The sequence below is a fragment of the Aulostomus chinensis genome, chromosome 11 (assembly GCF_037954235.1).
Source record: "Aulostomus chinensis isolate RoL2024-O1b breed Wild chromosome 11, RoL_Achi_v1.0, whole genome shotgun sequence".
NCBI lineage: Eukaryota > Metazoa > Chordata > Actinopteri > Syngnathiformes > Aulostomidae > Aulostomus > Aulostomus chinensis.
Window position 1 is genome coordinate 24,728,539 of NC_141330.1, and position 17,293 is coordinate 24,745,831.

The following is a 17,293-nucleotide window of genomic DNA, read 5'->3' on the forward strand; positions in this document are numbered from 1 at the left end:
ATACCAATTAGCCTATTTTGACAAGAAAAAGCTAGGGATATCAGCAGCAGGTGCCACCAGAACAGGCTTTGGACAAGACTGTTGCATGAAAATGAAGGTGTTTTTGTGTAGATCTTTGACATATTTAAATCCTTGATCACATCTATTATTGCGTTATACACAGTGGAGCACTATTTTACTAAGAGCATCGACCTCATGTATGTGCGTATGTTATGTCCTGTATGCTTTTTCACTCAAAAAGCAGGTTTTCACGGCATGCATGATTGTGAAGTATGCTGGAGTTTCCAGTCTGGTTTGAAGCTGCATGTCTGCGCATTGAATTTAGGTATTGTTGAAAATTGTGGTCTCAGTGAAGCAAGGTACAGGAAAAGTTTTATCCCCCGTGCAATAACTATTTGGCAGAAGCTTCACTGTCCCCTTGAAAAATATGCATTTACTCTGCACCTATTGATTAATGTGAGTAACCGATCGACCTCAGAGTCTCTGCAGATTCACGCACTTCCTAAACCTGAACTACAGAGGCTGAGCTGCGTTGGAGTATACTCTGAGGTCTCATGTTGAAAGTAAAATCTGTCTTGTCAATGTTATTGTAGATTGAGATATGCAATAAGAAAATCTCCACGGATATTATAAGTGGAGGGAGGGGAATCTACAGATCATTAGATGGACAGGAGTTTAAGCTTTACATAAGAATGTAATTGTAATTATTTCCTTCACACTAATTGTTTGACATATAACATGTATGAAGTGGCTGGTATTTCAACTCTTTCAAGTCTGAAGATATAAAATAAAAGTTTTACTTCATTAAAAAAGAGAAAACAAAACTAATGTATACTTTTAAAGTTTCACTGACCCTTTTAGACTTCAGCAGAAAAACCTGCTCCCGTCTGACATTATTGTGACGTTAGCATGACTGCAGCATGACAACTCTGCAGAGACCACCACTCTAAGGTTTGTGAGACTTATTGATTCATTTATCATCAGTTCAAGCATAACGGTGGGTGTGATGTTCAGATATGTTTCTTAAACATGGTTTGAATGTCTTTCACCTACAGATATTCCAAAATCATCAACAAGGCTCCACGGTGCACCAGGAGCATGAAAGAGCAGCTGAAGCTACCCGGACCCAAACTCAACAGATTTGCAACCATAAATCCAGCATGAATAGATGTGATGAGCATTACAATGTGAAATGAAGCATAATATTTTATTGTTGTAGGCTACATATGCTCAAAAGTTTAGAAGGGGGAGCCTGCCAAAAAATAACTTGATAACTTGCAAATCTGAGCTGAATATGGTTATTTTAATTATCATTTGACTAGGGCCTTCAGTAATATATATATATATATATAGAGAGAGAGAGAGAGAGAGAGAGAGAGAGAGAGAGAGAGATGAAGGAAAATTTGTTCAGATGAATGGCTGCAATCATGCTGGTATTTTTTCAGTTTTACCTTTTTTTTAGGCAAGGAAGCCACTGTAAGGTAGAGAGAGAGAGAGAGAGAGAGAGAGAGAGAGAGAGAGAGAGAGAGAGAGATCATGTGATGCAGGAATAAGCCTGGGTTTCTGTGTTGTGATGTGAGACTCTCACTGTCTCTCTCAAACACATCCAGTGGGCAGTCGTCGTGAGACTGCTCGTACCAGAGCCTGAACCCTTCCCAGTGTGTCACTGCAGCTCCGGGAGACGGGAGATAAGCAGCAGCATCAATGCCTCCAGGTTAGCTATCATATCGGCCTGGACCTGCTCTCATCACCGGGCCTCCTGCGCTGAGATAATGAAAGGATGGCCGAGCAGAGATGCGGGGACCACCGAGTGCTGACGGATGTTGCGACCCACCAGGATGAGCAGCGGCACCATAACACGATGACTTCCATGGAGAACGCGGCAGCAGAGGACCTGTCCCTGGAGGAGATACTGAGGCTGTATAGCCAGCCCATCAATGAGGAGCAGGCTTGGGCAGTGTGTTACCAGTGCTGCACAACGCTGGCGAAGGCTCAGCGGGGCAGGAGGAGCTCTCCCGCCGCCGCCGCCGCCGCCGAGGCGTCATCAGCCGCGGCAACGAGGAGGATATCAGGACCGGAGGATGTTAGGATCCAAAAGGACGGGTCTGTTAGGGTGCAACACCGAGGATGTGAAGGTAAGATATTATGTAAGAGTGAGTGCGCGTCCAGCTCCTTGGATGTAGGCCAGGCCATCAGTTAAAATAGTGGGGTTGTGTGTCCTAACGTAAATAGCCAACAGTCAGACGCTACAACACACAAATTAAACAAATTTAATGTAATAACAAACATCGCTATAAATTAGGGTGTAAATCGCGTGTCTTTCTTGATTTCTTTCTTTTTTTCCCATCAAGAATTTCTCTTATCTCTGCAGCAGTAAACAGTGTCCACAACACATGACCACTGATAAACAAAGAAACCTCTACTCTCCCACCACCCCTGTGTTCTCATTTATTGACTCCTCCTTATCTTTTCACAGAATTTCTGCTTCCCCCCCTCTTCACTGTGTATATCATGTGGTTTTTGTTTTCTATAAAATCCTCTCAACCTCCTCATATCAGATCAGGCTGCTCATTCCATTTGGCCTGGTTAACTCATGTGATTACATGTTCTAGTGAACTGATCTGATCGAGGCGTGGGCTGATGCCTGTATGAATAGAAATGGATGAACAGGTGGATTTTGGTAAATTTTAATAGAGTATAGTCTCATGCCAGCAGTCCTTGTACGCTGAAGTACTGATTCAGCTGCTCCATGTGACATGGCCCTGCTGATCATGCTGTAATTAATGGTGCTTGAAAAGTGAAGAGCTGCACTGCTGTGGTATGTGCACACTCTTAAAAATATCCCTGCAATATTCAATTAATAATGTGTGGATTAAAAGTGTGTCCAGAGGGAACTTTTGGACCATTCACTTAGTGCTGCTGTGGTAATTAGGTAAGGCCAGTCTTTTTAATGAGGGACAACCCAGTTCACTCACTTGTGTTGGTACAGTCATGTTTTGTTTGTTTGTTTGTTTTTGTACATTCAATTCAAGCAACACTTCAGCCAAAAAGTCTATTTTGGTTTTCAATTACTCATAAATAGGTGCCTCTAGCCTAAACTCTTTCTTCCTGCATCAATTCTTTGTGCCTCCACAATGCAGAAACAGGCAGCTCGTATATTTAGCTTGAAGCCAAAGGCTACAGGCTAAAAACAAATTAACAATATCTCCTGGCAGCTGTTCAGGGTAGCACTGAAAAGAATTGTTAAAATTAGTTTGTTTCAAACTTTTGTTGGGGGGGGGGGGGGGTTGTTTATGCTTATTAATTTGTGGCCATGGGGAGTCACTCGGGGTGCAGTGGTCAGCACTGTCACCTCACAGCAAGAAGGTTCGGGGTTCCAGCCCCGACTCAGGCATGGGATCTTTCTGTGTGAGTCTCCATGTTCTCCCTGTTCCTGCGTGGGTTCTCTCTGGTACTCCAGCTTCCTCCCACAGTCCAAAGACATCAAGAGGGGACCAGGTTAATCCAGACTCTAAATTGACGGTAGGCGTGGCTGGGAGAGCCAATGGTTGTCTGTCTATATGTGTTGGCCCTGCGATGGACTGGTGACCTGTCCAGGGTGAACCCCATTGATTCCAATAGCTTATGCTTCTCTAAGGCCCCTATTTGCATAGGATTATGTCTTGGCATCAACCTTTTAACGTTGTTCAGGGCCATAAATGCTAGGAGGGGCCACATGATTGTGAGTTTACACTTTGAGCTCACAGAAATTGATGAAATCTTCATGAGTCTTGAAGACCACATGATGTGGTGGTGGTACCAGGAAATGTCTCTGTGAAAACAGTAAGATTTGTGAGGTGTGTGATTTTTTGGGTTTTTGAGGATTTGGAGCCACAAACTTCCTGTTCGTGAGTACTTGAAAGGAAAATACACTTTTTGGGTGAAGTATCACTTTATCTCAGCCATAATATGGACACACACACACACACACACACACACACACACACACACACACACCACTGCTGCATCAACGGTATGAGCTCTGATCCAATAACACCACCACATTCTTCGTCAATCCACAAGCACCTTTAAGACGCACAGCTGTGATGATGACGATGATGATGCTGGCTGTGGCCTGTGGTTAGAGTGAATGGGCTATTTTTAGGAACATGGAAGAAACCATTGGAGAGGGGAGTCCAGGTTGCTATCCTCTTGTCACTCATGCAAAATTTATTAAATGGTCTTGAGCTACTCAGAATTCATCACTGAGTTTACAATGCTGTGCTTACATGTACTTAGTTATTACATTACAGCCTACATTTCTATATCTTATTTCATGTTATACACAGATGAGAGGACATACACTATCTATATGTGCGTTAGTAAGAGAAGGGTGAGATAATCAATATTAGCAGGCCTTTTCATCATTTTGAAATAACTGAGATGCTCAGTACAGAGAAGTAAGCGTCTTGAACATTGTATCCACACAGTTGTTGTTTTTTAGAGTAATTAGCTGCTCTAATTGCCACTTATCTGTGTGTTGCTTATCACTGCAGGATCCATCTGAGCACTGGCAGAGACACTCATCCATGTAAATAGATAAATCTGTGGCAAAAGTCTTAATGGTCCAGAACTCTTCATTTGCTGCACAGTCACTAAAAGCTTTCAGTCATTTAGACAGACCATGCTGCCTCTCACATCCGTGATCCGTGTCCACCTCGTATCGTGTTTATTCAGCAGCATGTCTGGGGCGCGTGACACTGGGGGTTATGTTGGAATCCATCACAGGAAGGCAGGACAATTTTTTAATCTAGACCCTGACCAACATTTAATTTCACTCTTCTGGTAGCACCAGAGTTCTCTCTCTCACACACACACACACACACACACACACACACACACACACACACACACACACACACACACACACACTCACACAAATTTTGAAGCCACATGATGAAACTTGTTCCTTCAATTTAATTTTTTGTAAGCACAAATTGTGTTTCCATTATTTCAGAGGACATTACATTGATTTGCAGTCATTTCTGGGAGGTTTATCCTAACCCCACCCATGACAAATATGAACCTAACCCTAAACTGAACCTAACCCTAACCCTAAACCAAGTCCATCCATCCATCCATCCATCCATCCATCCATCCATTTTCTTCCACTTATCCTGTTAAGGGTCACAGGGGGTGGAGCCTATCCCAGCAACCTTCCCCCTGGACAGGTCACCAGTCCATCACAGGGCCAACACATAGAGACAGACAACCATTGGCTCTCCCAGCCACGCCTACGGTCAATTTAGAGTATCAATCAGCCTCGTCCCCTCTTGATGTCTTTGGACTGTGGAGGAAGCTGGAGTACCAGAGAGAACCCACACAGGCACAGGGAGAACATGGAGACTCCACACAGAAAGATTCCACGCTTGAGCCAGGGGTCAAACCCGGAACCTTCTTGCTGTGAGGTGACAGGGCTGACCACTGCTCCACCGTGCCGCCCCCTAATCCAAGTCTTCAACCTAAAATTTTATGCTTTTTATGAGGGGGACTTGCATTTTTTTCTCAATGAAGAAAGTGAGTCTCCCCCTAATGCAAATGTGCAAACAGGTTTTGTCTACACAACATGAGTAATACAGGTCAGCGTGTGCACGCGCGCGCACACACACACACACACACACACACACACACACACACACACACACACACACACACCGAGTAAATTCTTCCTCATCATACACAGCATTTCATTCTAATCAACTGATGAAAGTTAAGGTCATGGGATGATGTCAGAGCTGCTATGTTGCGTTACTGCCTGTTAAAATACAAAACATCCATTTGTTGTCAGACTCATCTGTTAACACAGTAAACTCTGTTACTGATGTACCCTGGAGAAATCGTCAAGTGAAGGGAGCACATTCATGCATAATGACTCTTTTGGTAGAGTTTTGACATCACAAAGCCACATGCTACTTTAACTGGTGACATGATTTGAAACGAAACAGAGCTTTTGTAATACAACACGTCCTGTGTGTTTTGTTTGCCTTTCCTGCCCTGAGTGTCCCTCCTGTTTTCCTGTAGACGTGCCTGCTCGCTTCCTCACCTGCTCTGCATCAGCCTGTTCACTAAGTCCTTCCTAGCCAATCAGCTTGGTCCTTGCTCATCTGTTTCTCGCTCCTGTAATTAGCTGCGTTTATTACTAGTTTATTTTTATTTTTTATTATTGTTACTGCTTTATTATTACTAGTTCAGTTCTTTCTTTCGATCCTGTACGAGCGTGCCTGTGATATACTAATACAAATTTGGAGGTTTCACCTTTGTTCTAACGATTGAGAACAATGGTAATTGAACACTATTAACAACACACATAGTGACCCACCCTATGTACCTTCCTCACTCTACTCATGAACACAGCCAAAAGTTTATTTGAGTCAGTCCCAGTGCTCTGCTGCTGTCATTGCTCCCTGCCACTGCTAACTTTTCCCAGCAAATGCACAGTTGAAATTAACACTGTGGCTTTTGTGCGCTATCTTTGATCCGCCTCCATTCTGGCAACAGTAGCGAGCCGGAGCAGAGGCCCTATATTTTGGAGTCGTCCGTACGAGGGCCCGACCGATTTATCGGCCTGCCGATTAAAGCCCGTTTGAGAATAATTGGTAATTGGCCTAAACTGGCCGATAATCGCCGATTTTTTTCAGAAATAATATGCAGGGAATGAGACATGGTTTCACTTTGAAAGGAAAGGGCATGTGAATATTTTAATTTTGTTCTTATAATTCTTGCCCCACACTACCTTATTCTTTTGCAGTTGTTTGTTTCAAAGATGTAAGATGAGCAAAAGAGTTGTACGTTAACTTTATTGTTTGCACTTTATTTTAAAAACAAAACAAAAACAACACCACCACCAGTGGTGCCTTGACTTTCAGTAGGGGCTTGTGAATATTTTAATTTTTTTCTTATAATTCTTGCCCCACACAAAATACCTCATTCTTTTGCAGTTGTTTTTTCATTGTTTGTTTTCAAAGATGTGAGATGATGAACAAAATAGTTGGATGTAGAATTACTGTCTTGCACGTTATTATTGTTATTATTATTATTTTAAAAAGCTAATGGTTCATTGTTGTTGGCCTTATGTTAAGGATGGTTATTGTGTTAATATGCTGCTTGCTTAAGCAATAAAAAGGATTTGAAATTAATTTTCTGCCTCTAATTTACATCTTTGTAGAAGTCTGAAAGGCTCAAAAGCAGCCATTTGTTCTCTCTCTCTATATATATATATATATAAAATTAAGTATATATATTTATATATATATTACTTAAATCAACACAATTTAAAAATGTAATTAAAAAAAAAAATCGGCCAATTAATCGGTTATCGGATTTTTTTTCCTCCAATAATCGGCATCGGCATCGGCTTCGGGCCCTCATCCGTACGTCCGTTCTCATTACTGGTAACTTGAACACACGAGGGAGGTGTCGGTGAATGTTCGTTGTCATCCAGATCATGGTCACTCTTAAGTACTGTGTTGTCATCAACTGGACAAAAAGGAAGCAAACTGAATGCAGTCCAGCTGAATAGGACAGCACTTCAGAAACACATGAGGGAATTTCTTCAAATTTACCTAAAGTGACCAATCAGACTTGAAGAGAGGTTAGAGGTCAAAGCTCAAGGTCACTGCCACCTCCTATGATATTTCTACAAATACAGTACAGAAATCCACCGGTACTCAAGAGAAAACTAGCAGCAGGGTTACAATCTGGCACTTTGCACAGAGTTTCATTAACATGCATGGTCCCTATCAAAATAAATACATAATAATAAATAATATATATAACCCTCCATGGATACATTGGTCTGAGTGTAACATGCACTATTGTACATTACGAAGCCTTGTCATCACCTCTAGTCTCCATCATGGGATTTGCGTACATTTAAAAAATAAAAATAATAGTTCATGACCTTTCCTGTAGAGTTTGGCAGCTAAATCTGAATTCCAGAGACGATGTTCAGAGATACCTGTACCTCATCTCACTTGGTCAGCTTTGTGATTCAGACTCAATATGGGCATGTTCCCTCCGTGTAGGTGTAGCAAGTAAATGATTATTTACACCTTTGCTTTGGATCTGACAACAGATATACCATTGATTTTGAAGTACTGAACCAAAAGTAGGCCGAATGTATTATCTTTGCTGTAAGTGGCTATACGCAGGACCACAGCCCATGCTCGTGAGGCGCTGGTCACTTGTACTGTATGCATATATGTACTGTAATTGTTCCTGTGGAAGCTGATTTATATGTCGATTTACATCAGCTGCTTATCACAACATGGCTCTCTTCTTTTCCTGCAGGTAAATACAGCCCTTGTACAACAACAGAGGTAAGTAAATCCGTTGTGCTATATTACTTATTTATTGTATTTCATCATCTCACGCTTACAGGAGTTTGAAGAATATCACGTGGATGACATAGAAAGAGGTATTAGCAGAGGAAATCAATATTTTGTGTTCATTCCGCCCTTCTCTTGAAACATACTCAGTTCCAGTTATCCAGAAGCAGTTACTTAATTAAAGATTGATTTTGCAAGGAATTATATGGTTGCCTGAGAGAATGCTTAAGCACAATAAGTGCAGGGCTTTTTAAAATATTTATTTTCCCTAGCTGTTACTTTACAGTAAGTGAGACTAGACGTCACGTCTATGGAGAGAGCAATGAGAGTGGCGTGGGCACCCTGCAGGGTTATTCCGAGTGCCTCTGGTGTTGACAAGGGCTGTTAATTGACACTGTAATAAGGCATGACTGTGTGATGTGTTTCTTCTGCAGAACTGACATGTGACACGTGACAAGCATCAGTATCATAATCCTCTTGGCTCACGTGCTGATGTCATGACTAATGAACTCCCATTTGCTTCCCCGTGTCTGCGTGGGTTCTCTCTGGTACTCCGGCTTCCTCCCACAGTCCAAAAACATGCAATTGGGGACTAGGCTGATTGAATACTCTAAACTGACCGTAGGTATGAATGTGAGTGTGAATGGTTGTTCGTCTCTGTATGTTGGCCCTGCAATGGACTGGCGACCTGTCCAGGGTGAACCCCGCCTCTCGCCCGTTGACGCTGGGATAGGCTCCAGCCCCCCCGCGACCCTTAATGTGTAGGAATAAGCGGAAGATGACGATGGATGGATGGATCTTTCTATTATGCTGGTCAATCATAGAAATCCAACAAATTATTTTTCCAGGCTGTTGTATGTAAGGAAATAGTTTTACAGGACCACCCCCTTAAACCCTCACACCAGACATATAAGTCCCTTGCATGTCCAAAAACTGGATCCTACCCTTGTCATAGTGGGTCTTTTGTTGTGGCCTCCTGCCTTGTAACTTCACATCTTTCAAGCTCCATGCCCCAAGTCTGACATGCTGGCTCTCTGTTAAAAGCCATTTTAATAGCAGACATTTTGACTTGTCAAAGCAGGAAAAAAGTGCAGGTCTAATCGCAAACATGAACTATGGCTGCATTCCATTAATGTATCAATAAGTCATATCAAGTGTGAGCGTATGTTGTACCACAGAGCTGGTTCTGTTTCACCTTAACTGGATGCAGACATTATTAATGTTGTCCACCTGTGTTTTTCTTTCTTTGACAAGTCAAATTGTCTTCTGGGAAAAGGGTCGATTGTCGTGCATATGTCAAGCTCATGTTGCCCAGCCAGCACCAGCATCCTGGTGATATCAAGATTGATAGTTTCTCTGTTGTCGACAGAACTCCATAGATGACACCATCCATCAGCATCAGTTTTTCACAGGCTGAGTGATACCAAACCTGATAAGTGGAAGGCCAGCTTTTTGGGAAATGTGCTTATTGTCTATTACTTAAGTCAGATAAGTAGACCGTTTCCTCCTCTCTGCTCCAAACCTCCATTGGACGGCTGACCGCTAGTTTCCTCAGCTGCAACTAATGCTAGTGGTGGGGCAGTAGAAACTATTGTCTAGACTACATTTCAAAATGCCTTTGCCCGCGCTGGTAGAACTAGAGCTGTGTTTGATACTTGCTGTGAAAAACGGAATATTTTGAGATATTTTAGAATCAGGTACTTCCCAGGAAACTACTTTCCTGGCTGGGTGCAGTGTTTCACAGACGCAGGACCTGAAAAACCTCATTGTCCTACGAAATGTTTGTTTATGACTAGAAGAGCGACTGCTACTACGACTCATAGTCGATGTTAGCAGAGAGGATGAGGAGAATTACTTCTAAACAGCGGAGGCAGTCCAGGTAGTTTCATGTGTGTACTTGACTCTTACAATTTTCAGTATTTTTTTCACATCAAAGGTTAAACACAATCCCAATTCTGTTATAATACAGGTAAAGACCTTTTTGGAGAAAAGTGAATTTGATGACTTTTGAGGGCTCTTTATCTACTGCTCCAGTGCCAGCATTAATTGCAGCTACACGAACTATCAGTCAGCTGTCTGATGAGGGTCTGGAGCTTCATGCACTCAGAGGGGAGGGAAGGGGATCTATCTGCTCATCTGGCTCTACAAATGATGGACCCATTTAAATTACAGACCATGATGCTATGGTTGAGTGAGTTCATTGATGTTATTGATGTAAAACTTGTAACAGTAGATTTTCTTGACATTGGAATGTAATTCACCTTATAGAAGAAGAAAATAAATGTTGAAAAAAAGAAAGAGAACAGCATACCAGGGACAGGACAGTGTTTGCTTATATATAAAGTAATAATTTTAGCGCCATTATTTTGTTTTCAAAATTATTGGAAGCCGCATTTGTAAATAAGAAACCCAACTGGCTATTTTGACCAGCTCTTCCAGCTGTGTTTCTCTCACCCTAGAGCTTTCAGTTGGCATCTCAGATTGACTGGTTATATGTCATCTGCAAAGCCCCCCGTCTGATGAAAGCTCACATTACAGACCTAATTAAAGAGCTAGACAAAATTACCCCACTTTCCAACCTCTTCCACACACCCTCCCTGTAATAACATCAGCTGATGGTGATGTTGCTAGCTGTTCCACAAGTCTTACACTCAGTGTGAAGGGATTAGCTTTTCTGCTTACTTTTGCTTTTCAGGAATAGTTTACTTGGTATTGTGGGTGGAATGATTTCAGCCCGCAGAAGTGTTTCTGCTGTCTCTCCAGCTAGCTTTTCTCAGTTTTGGAATAAAAGCTTTGTGTGTGTGTGTGTGTGTGTGTGTGTGTGTGTGTGTGTGTGTGTGTGTGTGTGTGTGTGTGTGTGTGTGTGTGTGTGTGTGTGTGTGTGTGTGTGTGTGTGTGAGAGAGAGAGAGAGAGAGAGAGAGAGAGAGACGTTATCAGATGACTGTGGATCTAGTCCCAGGTCATTAAAGACTGCTCAGCAGCTTTCAGGGAGTTCTGGAGTTGGATCGCTGGGAAATAGGACTGTGATAACAGATGTACAGCTAATAACTCAAGCAACACACACGCACAAACACTTGACTGTAGAAGTAGACGATGTGAAACTGTATAGACAAATCCCTGCTAAGCAGCTTTGCACTAGCGACGAGTTCTCACAATAGTGTGTCACAGACGGGCTGAGAGAACTACCGGCTTGACTTGCTTGATACTGGACTGCGTTGCCTCCTGCTGCGGCTGCATTCTGCTAACATACAGTGTGGAATCAGGCCATAGCTGAATGAACAGCTTATTATCTACGAACTGAATTGAACAGCGTGAACTCTAGCAAATGATGTGAATATCACATGATGTTTTCCATTTACCCAATGAGCCAAATTTCTGGCCATAGGATACTGCAGCACATACTTCTTTGTTCAGTAATCATTAGCATATGCTTTTTTTTACTGATTTTTTTTTTTGTATTATGCCACTAAAATTTCTACTCTTGTTCCTTTTTGTATGCTATTTTTGCAAAGAATTTGTTGATGCTTGTTATAGATGAATGAATCACGATCCAGTGTGGATGATATGCAGTCACATTGCCCTCTTTTATACATATTTACAGCACATTCAGTGTTTACTAGAAACAGGAAATTCAGCTGGGACTTGCTGGAAATACAGGTGCCTCTCTGCAGCTAATTCCATGTTGCTTCCATGCAAGTAAGTGAAATAGAGGAAAAGGTTTGAAATAACATATGAATAAATGTAGAATATCACGCATGCTCTGACTGAAGTGTTTTCACTGCTCGGAGTGTGAAGTTCTGTGGGTTCCACGTTTTCCAGACAGTAAACCAAAAGAGTTGTGCTCAGTCATATGACAGTCAGAGGTCAGAGCAGCATAGTCAGGCGTAAGAAAGGGAAGGAGAGGAATGTCCTTAGAATTTGTTTGCCTGAGAGGAAATAACTTGTTCATTTTTCTGTCTCGCATCATGAGGCTTATCATTGTGAGAGGAAAGAGGTTGAACTGAATGTTGAGCGACTTCCTCTCGTCCAGTTTACAAATATATTTAATGATAACTGAAGTAATGATTTGTCATGTGCACATCTGTGTGCGTCTTCTTCTTTGTTTGTAAGTTAGCTGGATATCTCAAAATCTAGTGAATGAATTTTGATCAGGTTTGGTGGAATGAGGGATATGAAATAATAACTTTCTGATTAAATTGAAGATCCTTCATCCAAACAGCTGTTCTAGGACAATGATAGGATCGCGTTATTCCAGCTTTGTCATAGATGAAGTTATGATTCAGTTCCTCAAGTCTGTGTGACTGGATTGACAGAGGAACAGTAAATCATCTTGATTCTATTTGATTCGATTGCATATCTGTAATCCAGCAGTGCTATTTATATTTACAAAGAAATCTGAGCATATTTTGATATGATATTGCCATGTATTTTAATTAAAGAGATAATTGGACTAATTCTTCTATGCAGGGCTCAAAGTTCATTGCATTCACATAAACTCATAGTAGAGGCTGCCATTCAAAGTGCCAACCTAGTCGTCTGGAGCAACTAGGGGTTTGTGTGAAATATACATTATATATATTTTGTGGGATATGAAAGAATCCAGCGTGTTCTTCATCAAGTACTTTTTTTGTTTTTAGCCTGTAGAGAATTCTTAAAAGAGTGTCAGAGACGTTAAAAACGAAAGGACAACAGGTGGCCTGGTATTGTTCCTTCACTGCCACCTTTTTTTAATCATGTAATATCATATTTATAAATAATACAGAATGTGTTGCAATTTAGAACACAAGAGCTCACAAGTGCCGTATTTACAGCAGCGGATAATTGAACAGTTCCTGTTTATTTTTACTCTCATGACCTGATTCTTATGTTTCCTGCAAATATGGAAGAACAAACACCTTTAAATCGCCACATTGTTCCTACAATCCTTTAAATCTAAGCAGTTGGTGCTGATTCTGGTGATAACAGGAGGGCTGGTGACCTCATAGATTCCGGTTAGATTTAATCAACACAATTGGCTCTTGTGTTTGGTCTGAGAGAATTGCATCAACTAGAACTAATGTGGTTCACAGTGTCTGACTGTGTCCAGTAGAAGAGCACATGCACATGCACATTTGCCAGATCCAGGGAGGCCCCCCGACCTTCTTCAGTCAGACAGGCTTCTTTTAGTCTCATTCAGGTGTTGTAAGACATATTGTGTAATATTTGTGTTTGATTAGAAGGACTACTGCGCTCGACAGATTATTTAATGGGGATCATAAGTGTTTTAGGTGCATCCCATCGATACGCTGGCCCCTTTGGTGCACATGAGTGAGTTGTTTTCATGAGATTACTTGTAGGGATGTAAATGATTATTTGAAACTGTCATTTGCAAAGTTTTGAGATTCAGCGTCATGGTGTTAAAAACTGCATATGTGGCATCAAATACCTGTTAATCTGTGGGGTCTTATTACAACATTCATGATGTCCTGAACCAGAATCAGTGAAAATGAGACTGTGTTGTCATATCTTATCCTGCTGGATAAGTAGTGAAATCAAAACAGAACTTTGTCACAGTCAAAAAAACCTACAATTTTTAATCAAAATGTGGTAGATTGATAAGAGAATAGGTGCAAGAGAGAGGCTTTGTGTAAAAAGAAAGGGATTTACAACTGCATTTGTTAGAGCACAGTGGAGGTTTTGTATTTCAGCTTTGTGTCTCTTCAAACATTGCATTCTTATACTGAATCTGCATTCTGTTTTTTGGGTAAAATCTGGAAAGGTGTAAAGTTGGAAATCTGATGACGTCACTTCAGGAGGTCAATTCAAGTCATGCCGGTTTTATTTGTACCTTTCAACAGAAGTGCCTATGTGAACTGTAACTAGCTTCCCATTTTCACCTGAGTCTAACTGAAAGTTTACGTACCCAAACTTATCCAGACTTCACTCTTAGTGTTGGTTTGTAACTCGGGCACAAACGTGTGCTGTAGAGGAAACAAATGACCAACATGGTGGTTTGGGTTGGAGCCATGTCTGCGGTGGTCTTCCTCCACGTCAGCATTCACATTCACAATGTTTTTAAAATGGATGAAATCTTATTACACTGTGCAACTCTGTGCAGCGCATTCATTTACCAAGTCCCCTCTTGTCCTGCTCTCAGTGTTATGGAAAACAGAGCCGTTTGACAGTTAACTCTTGTGATACAAACAAGTGAAACAAGCACACTGACCAGCATCATCCTCGAGGGAGAGCTTTCTCCTTGTGCATGTTTGCAACTCGCCATCTTGTAATCAGTGGTGTGCTCGATTTTAATGTATGAGGTGGTACAAATGGGCAGAAAAGCACCAAATCTGGCAACACCGGGGCTCTTCGATTTGAAAAAGGCACCATCAGTGAGATGTTCACTGGAAAATGAATTAAAAGTTTATAAGCAGTATCGGGTGGGTTCCCTGGGGTAGCCAACCAGAGCCACACTGGACACCCATCTGCCTCTGCACTTGCTTGCAACTGGGAAACACTGTTTACAACTTGTTGGCTTCATTCTTGCCAACCCTTGATTATTTTGTAGAGTTTTAACATTTATGATTGACATATTTGGTCACAGACAAATGAGTTTCAAAGCAGTGTAAACTGTTCCTAACACCAAATATGTTTCTAATCAATGCAATCGCCTCAAAAAGGTGAAAAGCATAGTAGCTGGGAGCATCAGTGGGAGCTGGGCTTGGTTAGTTGCCATGAATCTGTCAGCAGGGGGCTGAATCTAATGGGAATAAAATATGAATTGCACAGTAATTTAGGATGAAATGAAAGGTTCAGTTGAGGTTATGGGGACTTTGCAGGAAAAAAAGCAATTATGCAGAAAAAAAATGTTAAAACATTTCCCATGTGCGTCACAATGGCTTTTATTTTGGCCCTTGGCCTCGCTCTCCTGCTCTTCGTGACTGGAATGCTGAAAATGAAGCCAAGCTGTTTGATGTTGGGCTCGCTTGTGATGATGGCCACTGCAGCGCCTGCAAATCTCCCTTGGTTGACATCTTCATCCTGTTCCCCCCCTTTTCTTTTTTCTCCTCCTTCTCCCCATCCCTTCTTCCCCTTTATCCCATCATTCTGCTTAGTCGCCTGGAAGCATGGGAACTGCTCAGGGAGATTTGTGGAGCAGGGCAGCCTTGCTTTCTCCATCCTTCACGATCAGACTCCTTCAATTCATGAGGGAGGTTCATATTTCATATAATCAGTCATAGCTTGCAGTTGTTTGTTTGTGAGAGTGTGTCAGATATGATTTCATCATGCTCTTTTAGAAGGAAACATAATTGACTCTCACAATGCGAGTAGATGTGAAAACTAAAGCATGGTGCGCAGTCTTCTTTACAACTCTAAATATTCCTTTGATCAGTTGATAAATTTGGCGTGGTCACATGGGAAGTGGTGGTTCCTCAACCGTAGCCTTTCTTTTGAGTAAATCTTTTGCCCATCGCCGAAAAGTTTGAGGGTGTGTTTACAGGTTCAAGTAAAGCTGCAGCTAAGAAGCAGCTGTACCTCAGTGACAGACTAAAGATGATGGATAGAGGAGTAGAATGTACGCTTAAATGCACAGACATTTTATGTGTGTGTGTGTGTGTGTGTGTGTGTGTGTGTGTGTGTGTGTGTGTGTGTGTGTGTGTGTGTGTGTGCATATGTGTCCCTGCATGGTGGTCTAGTATATCGAGTTGAACTCAAAGAGATGCTATTCAGCCACCAGCCTCAGCCTCCAGGGAAACCCAGCTCTTATGCACCGGGGAAGAGGAAGGGTCTCTCATGACCTCCAAGAGTATCCATTGATCTGCCCTTGATGTTCATGTCTGCACACACACTTGCACACACGCACACACACACACACACACACACACACACACACACACACACACACACACACACGCAGGCATGCACACACACTCTTTATGATTGTCTTTGTCTTGATTTTTTCACTGTTCTCCCCCTTTTGACCTCTCTGATCACCCAATAGCTCCCATCGTCTCATTTCATCTTTATTTTTTCTTCTGATAATCTATCCCCGTCTCCCCTCCTTGCTTTGATCAGTCATGCTCTCTCTCTTTCTCTTTCTCTCTCTCTCTCTCTCTCTGTTTATGTGCTGTCTGGCCTGCTCCCACTCTCCTCTCAGTGCCCAGGGATGCAGAATAATCCCCTGTGTGATTTCTCACTCTTGTATTTTGTCTTGGCATCAGCACATCGACTCTCCAGTTCCAGAGTAGAAAGAGGGGTTTAAGGATCAAGCACACTCTCTCCTGACATGCTTGTATACGTATGTGGAGTGTGTTTTTTCAAACAGTCCAAAGTTATTCACTTGACTATCATGTACGACAAAGACGAATTATCACATTGAGAAACCAGAAAATATTTGTCATTTGTTCTTAAAATGACAAAATTAATATTCATATATCTAATACGTACCCAACACCAGTTTCTCCAGTTTCTCCCAAATGCAAAATAATAATTGGACCCCAGCTATCCTGTCTCCAAGAGTACAAAACTGCGTGCTACAGGAGTGATGGGAGAGTTTTAAACCTTTTTTTTTTTTTACTCTGTCAACCATTAAATCAAACAACAAATGATCAGCATTTCCATGTAAGTCTATAGATACCTGGTTTAGGTTTCCTGAAATATGAAATATACAAACAAATGCCAGGTGCCCTCTCATACCTGAGTATTTGAATTTTGTTATCCTCTAAATTGGTGGGCCATGGGTGACACTGATAATTAGCACTGTACATCAGTTCGTGATTAGATCAACTCTCAGGAACCTGCTGCTGGGCGGGATGGTCAAAATATGTGTGTATGCATGTGTGTGTGTGCATGTGTGTTTCCATGTGTGCAGGAATGGCAGAGTGAGTTCTTTCGTCAAAGGTTAAATCGTGAGGTCACACGTTACAGCTGTTCAGTTTAGGCTCTGCGC

General features: G+C 41.8%; 1 protein-coding gene across 3 annotated transcripts in view; it reads left to right on the plus strand.

The window, feature by feature from the left end:
- The first annotated feature begins 1,402 nt into the window (after nucleotides 1-1,402).
- Nucleotides 1,403-17,293, plus strand: part of spire1b (spire-type actin nucleation factor 1b) — a 42,429-nt gene continuing 26,538 nt past the window's right edge. For 2 of the 3 annotated variants that reach the window (XM_086219147.1, XM_086219148.1), the window contains exons 1-2: nucleotides 1,403-2,135; nucleotides 8,329-8,357. In XM_086219147.1, coding sequence (XP_086075273.1) covers nucleotides 1,781-2,135; nucleotides 8,329-8,357 — 384 coding nt within the window. In that variant the 5' untranslated portion in view covers nucleotides 1,403-1,780. The remainder of the gene's footprint in view (nucleotides 2,136-8,328; nucleotides 8,358-17,293) is intronic. The other variant, XM_086219149.1, reaches the window with a different exon arrangement.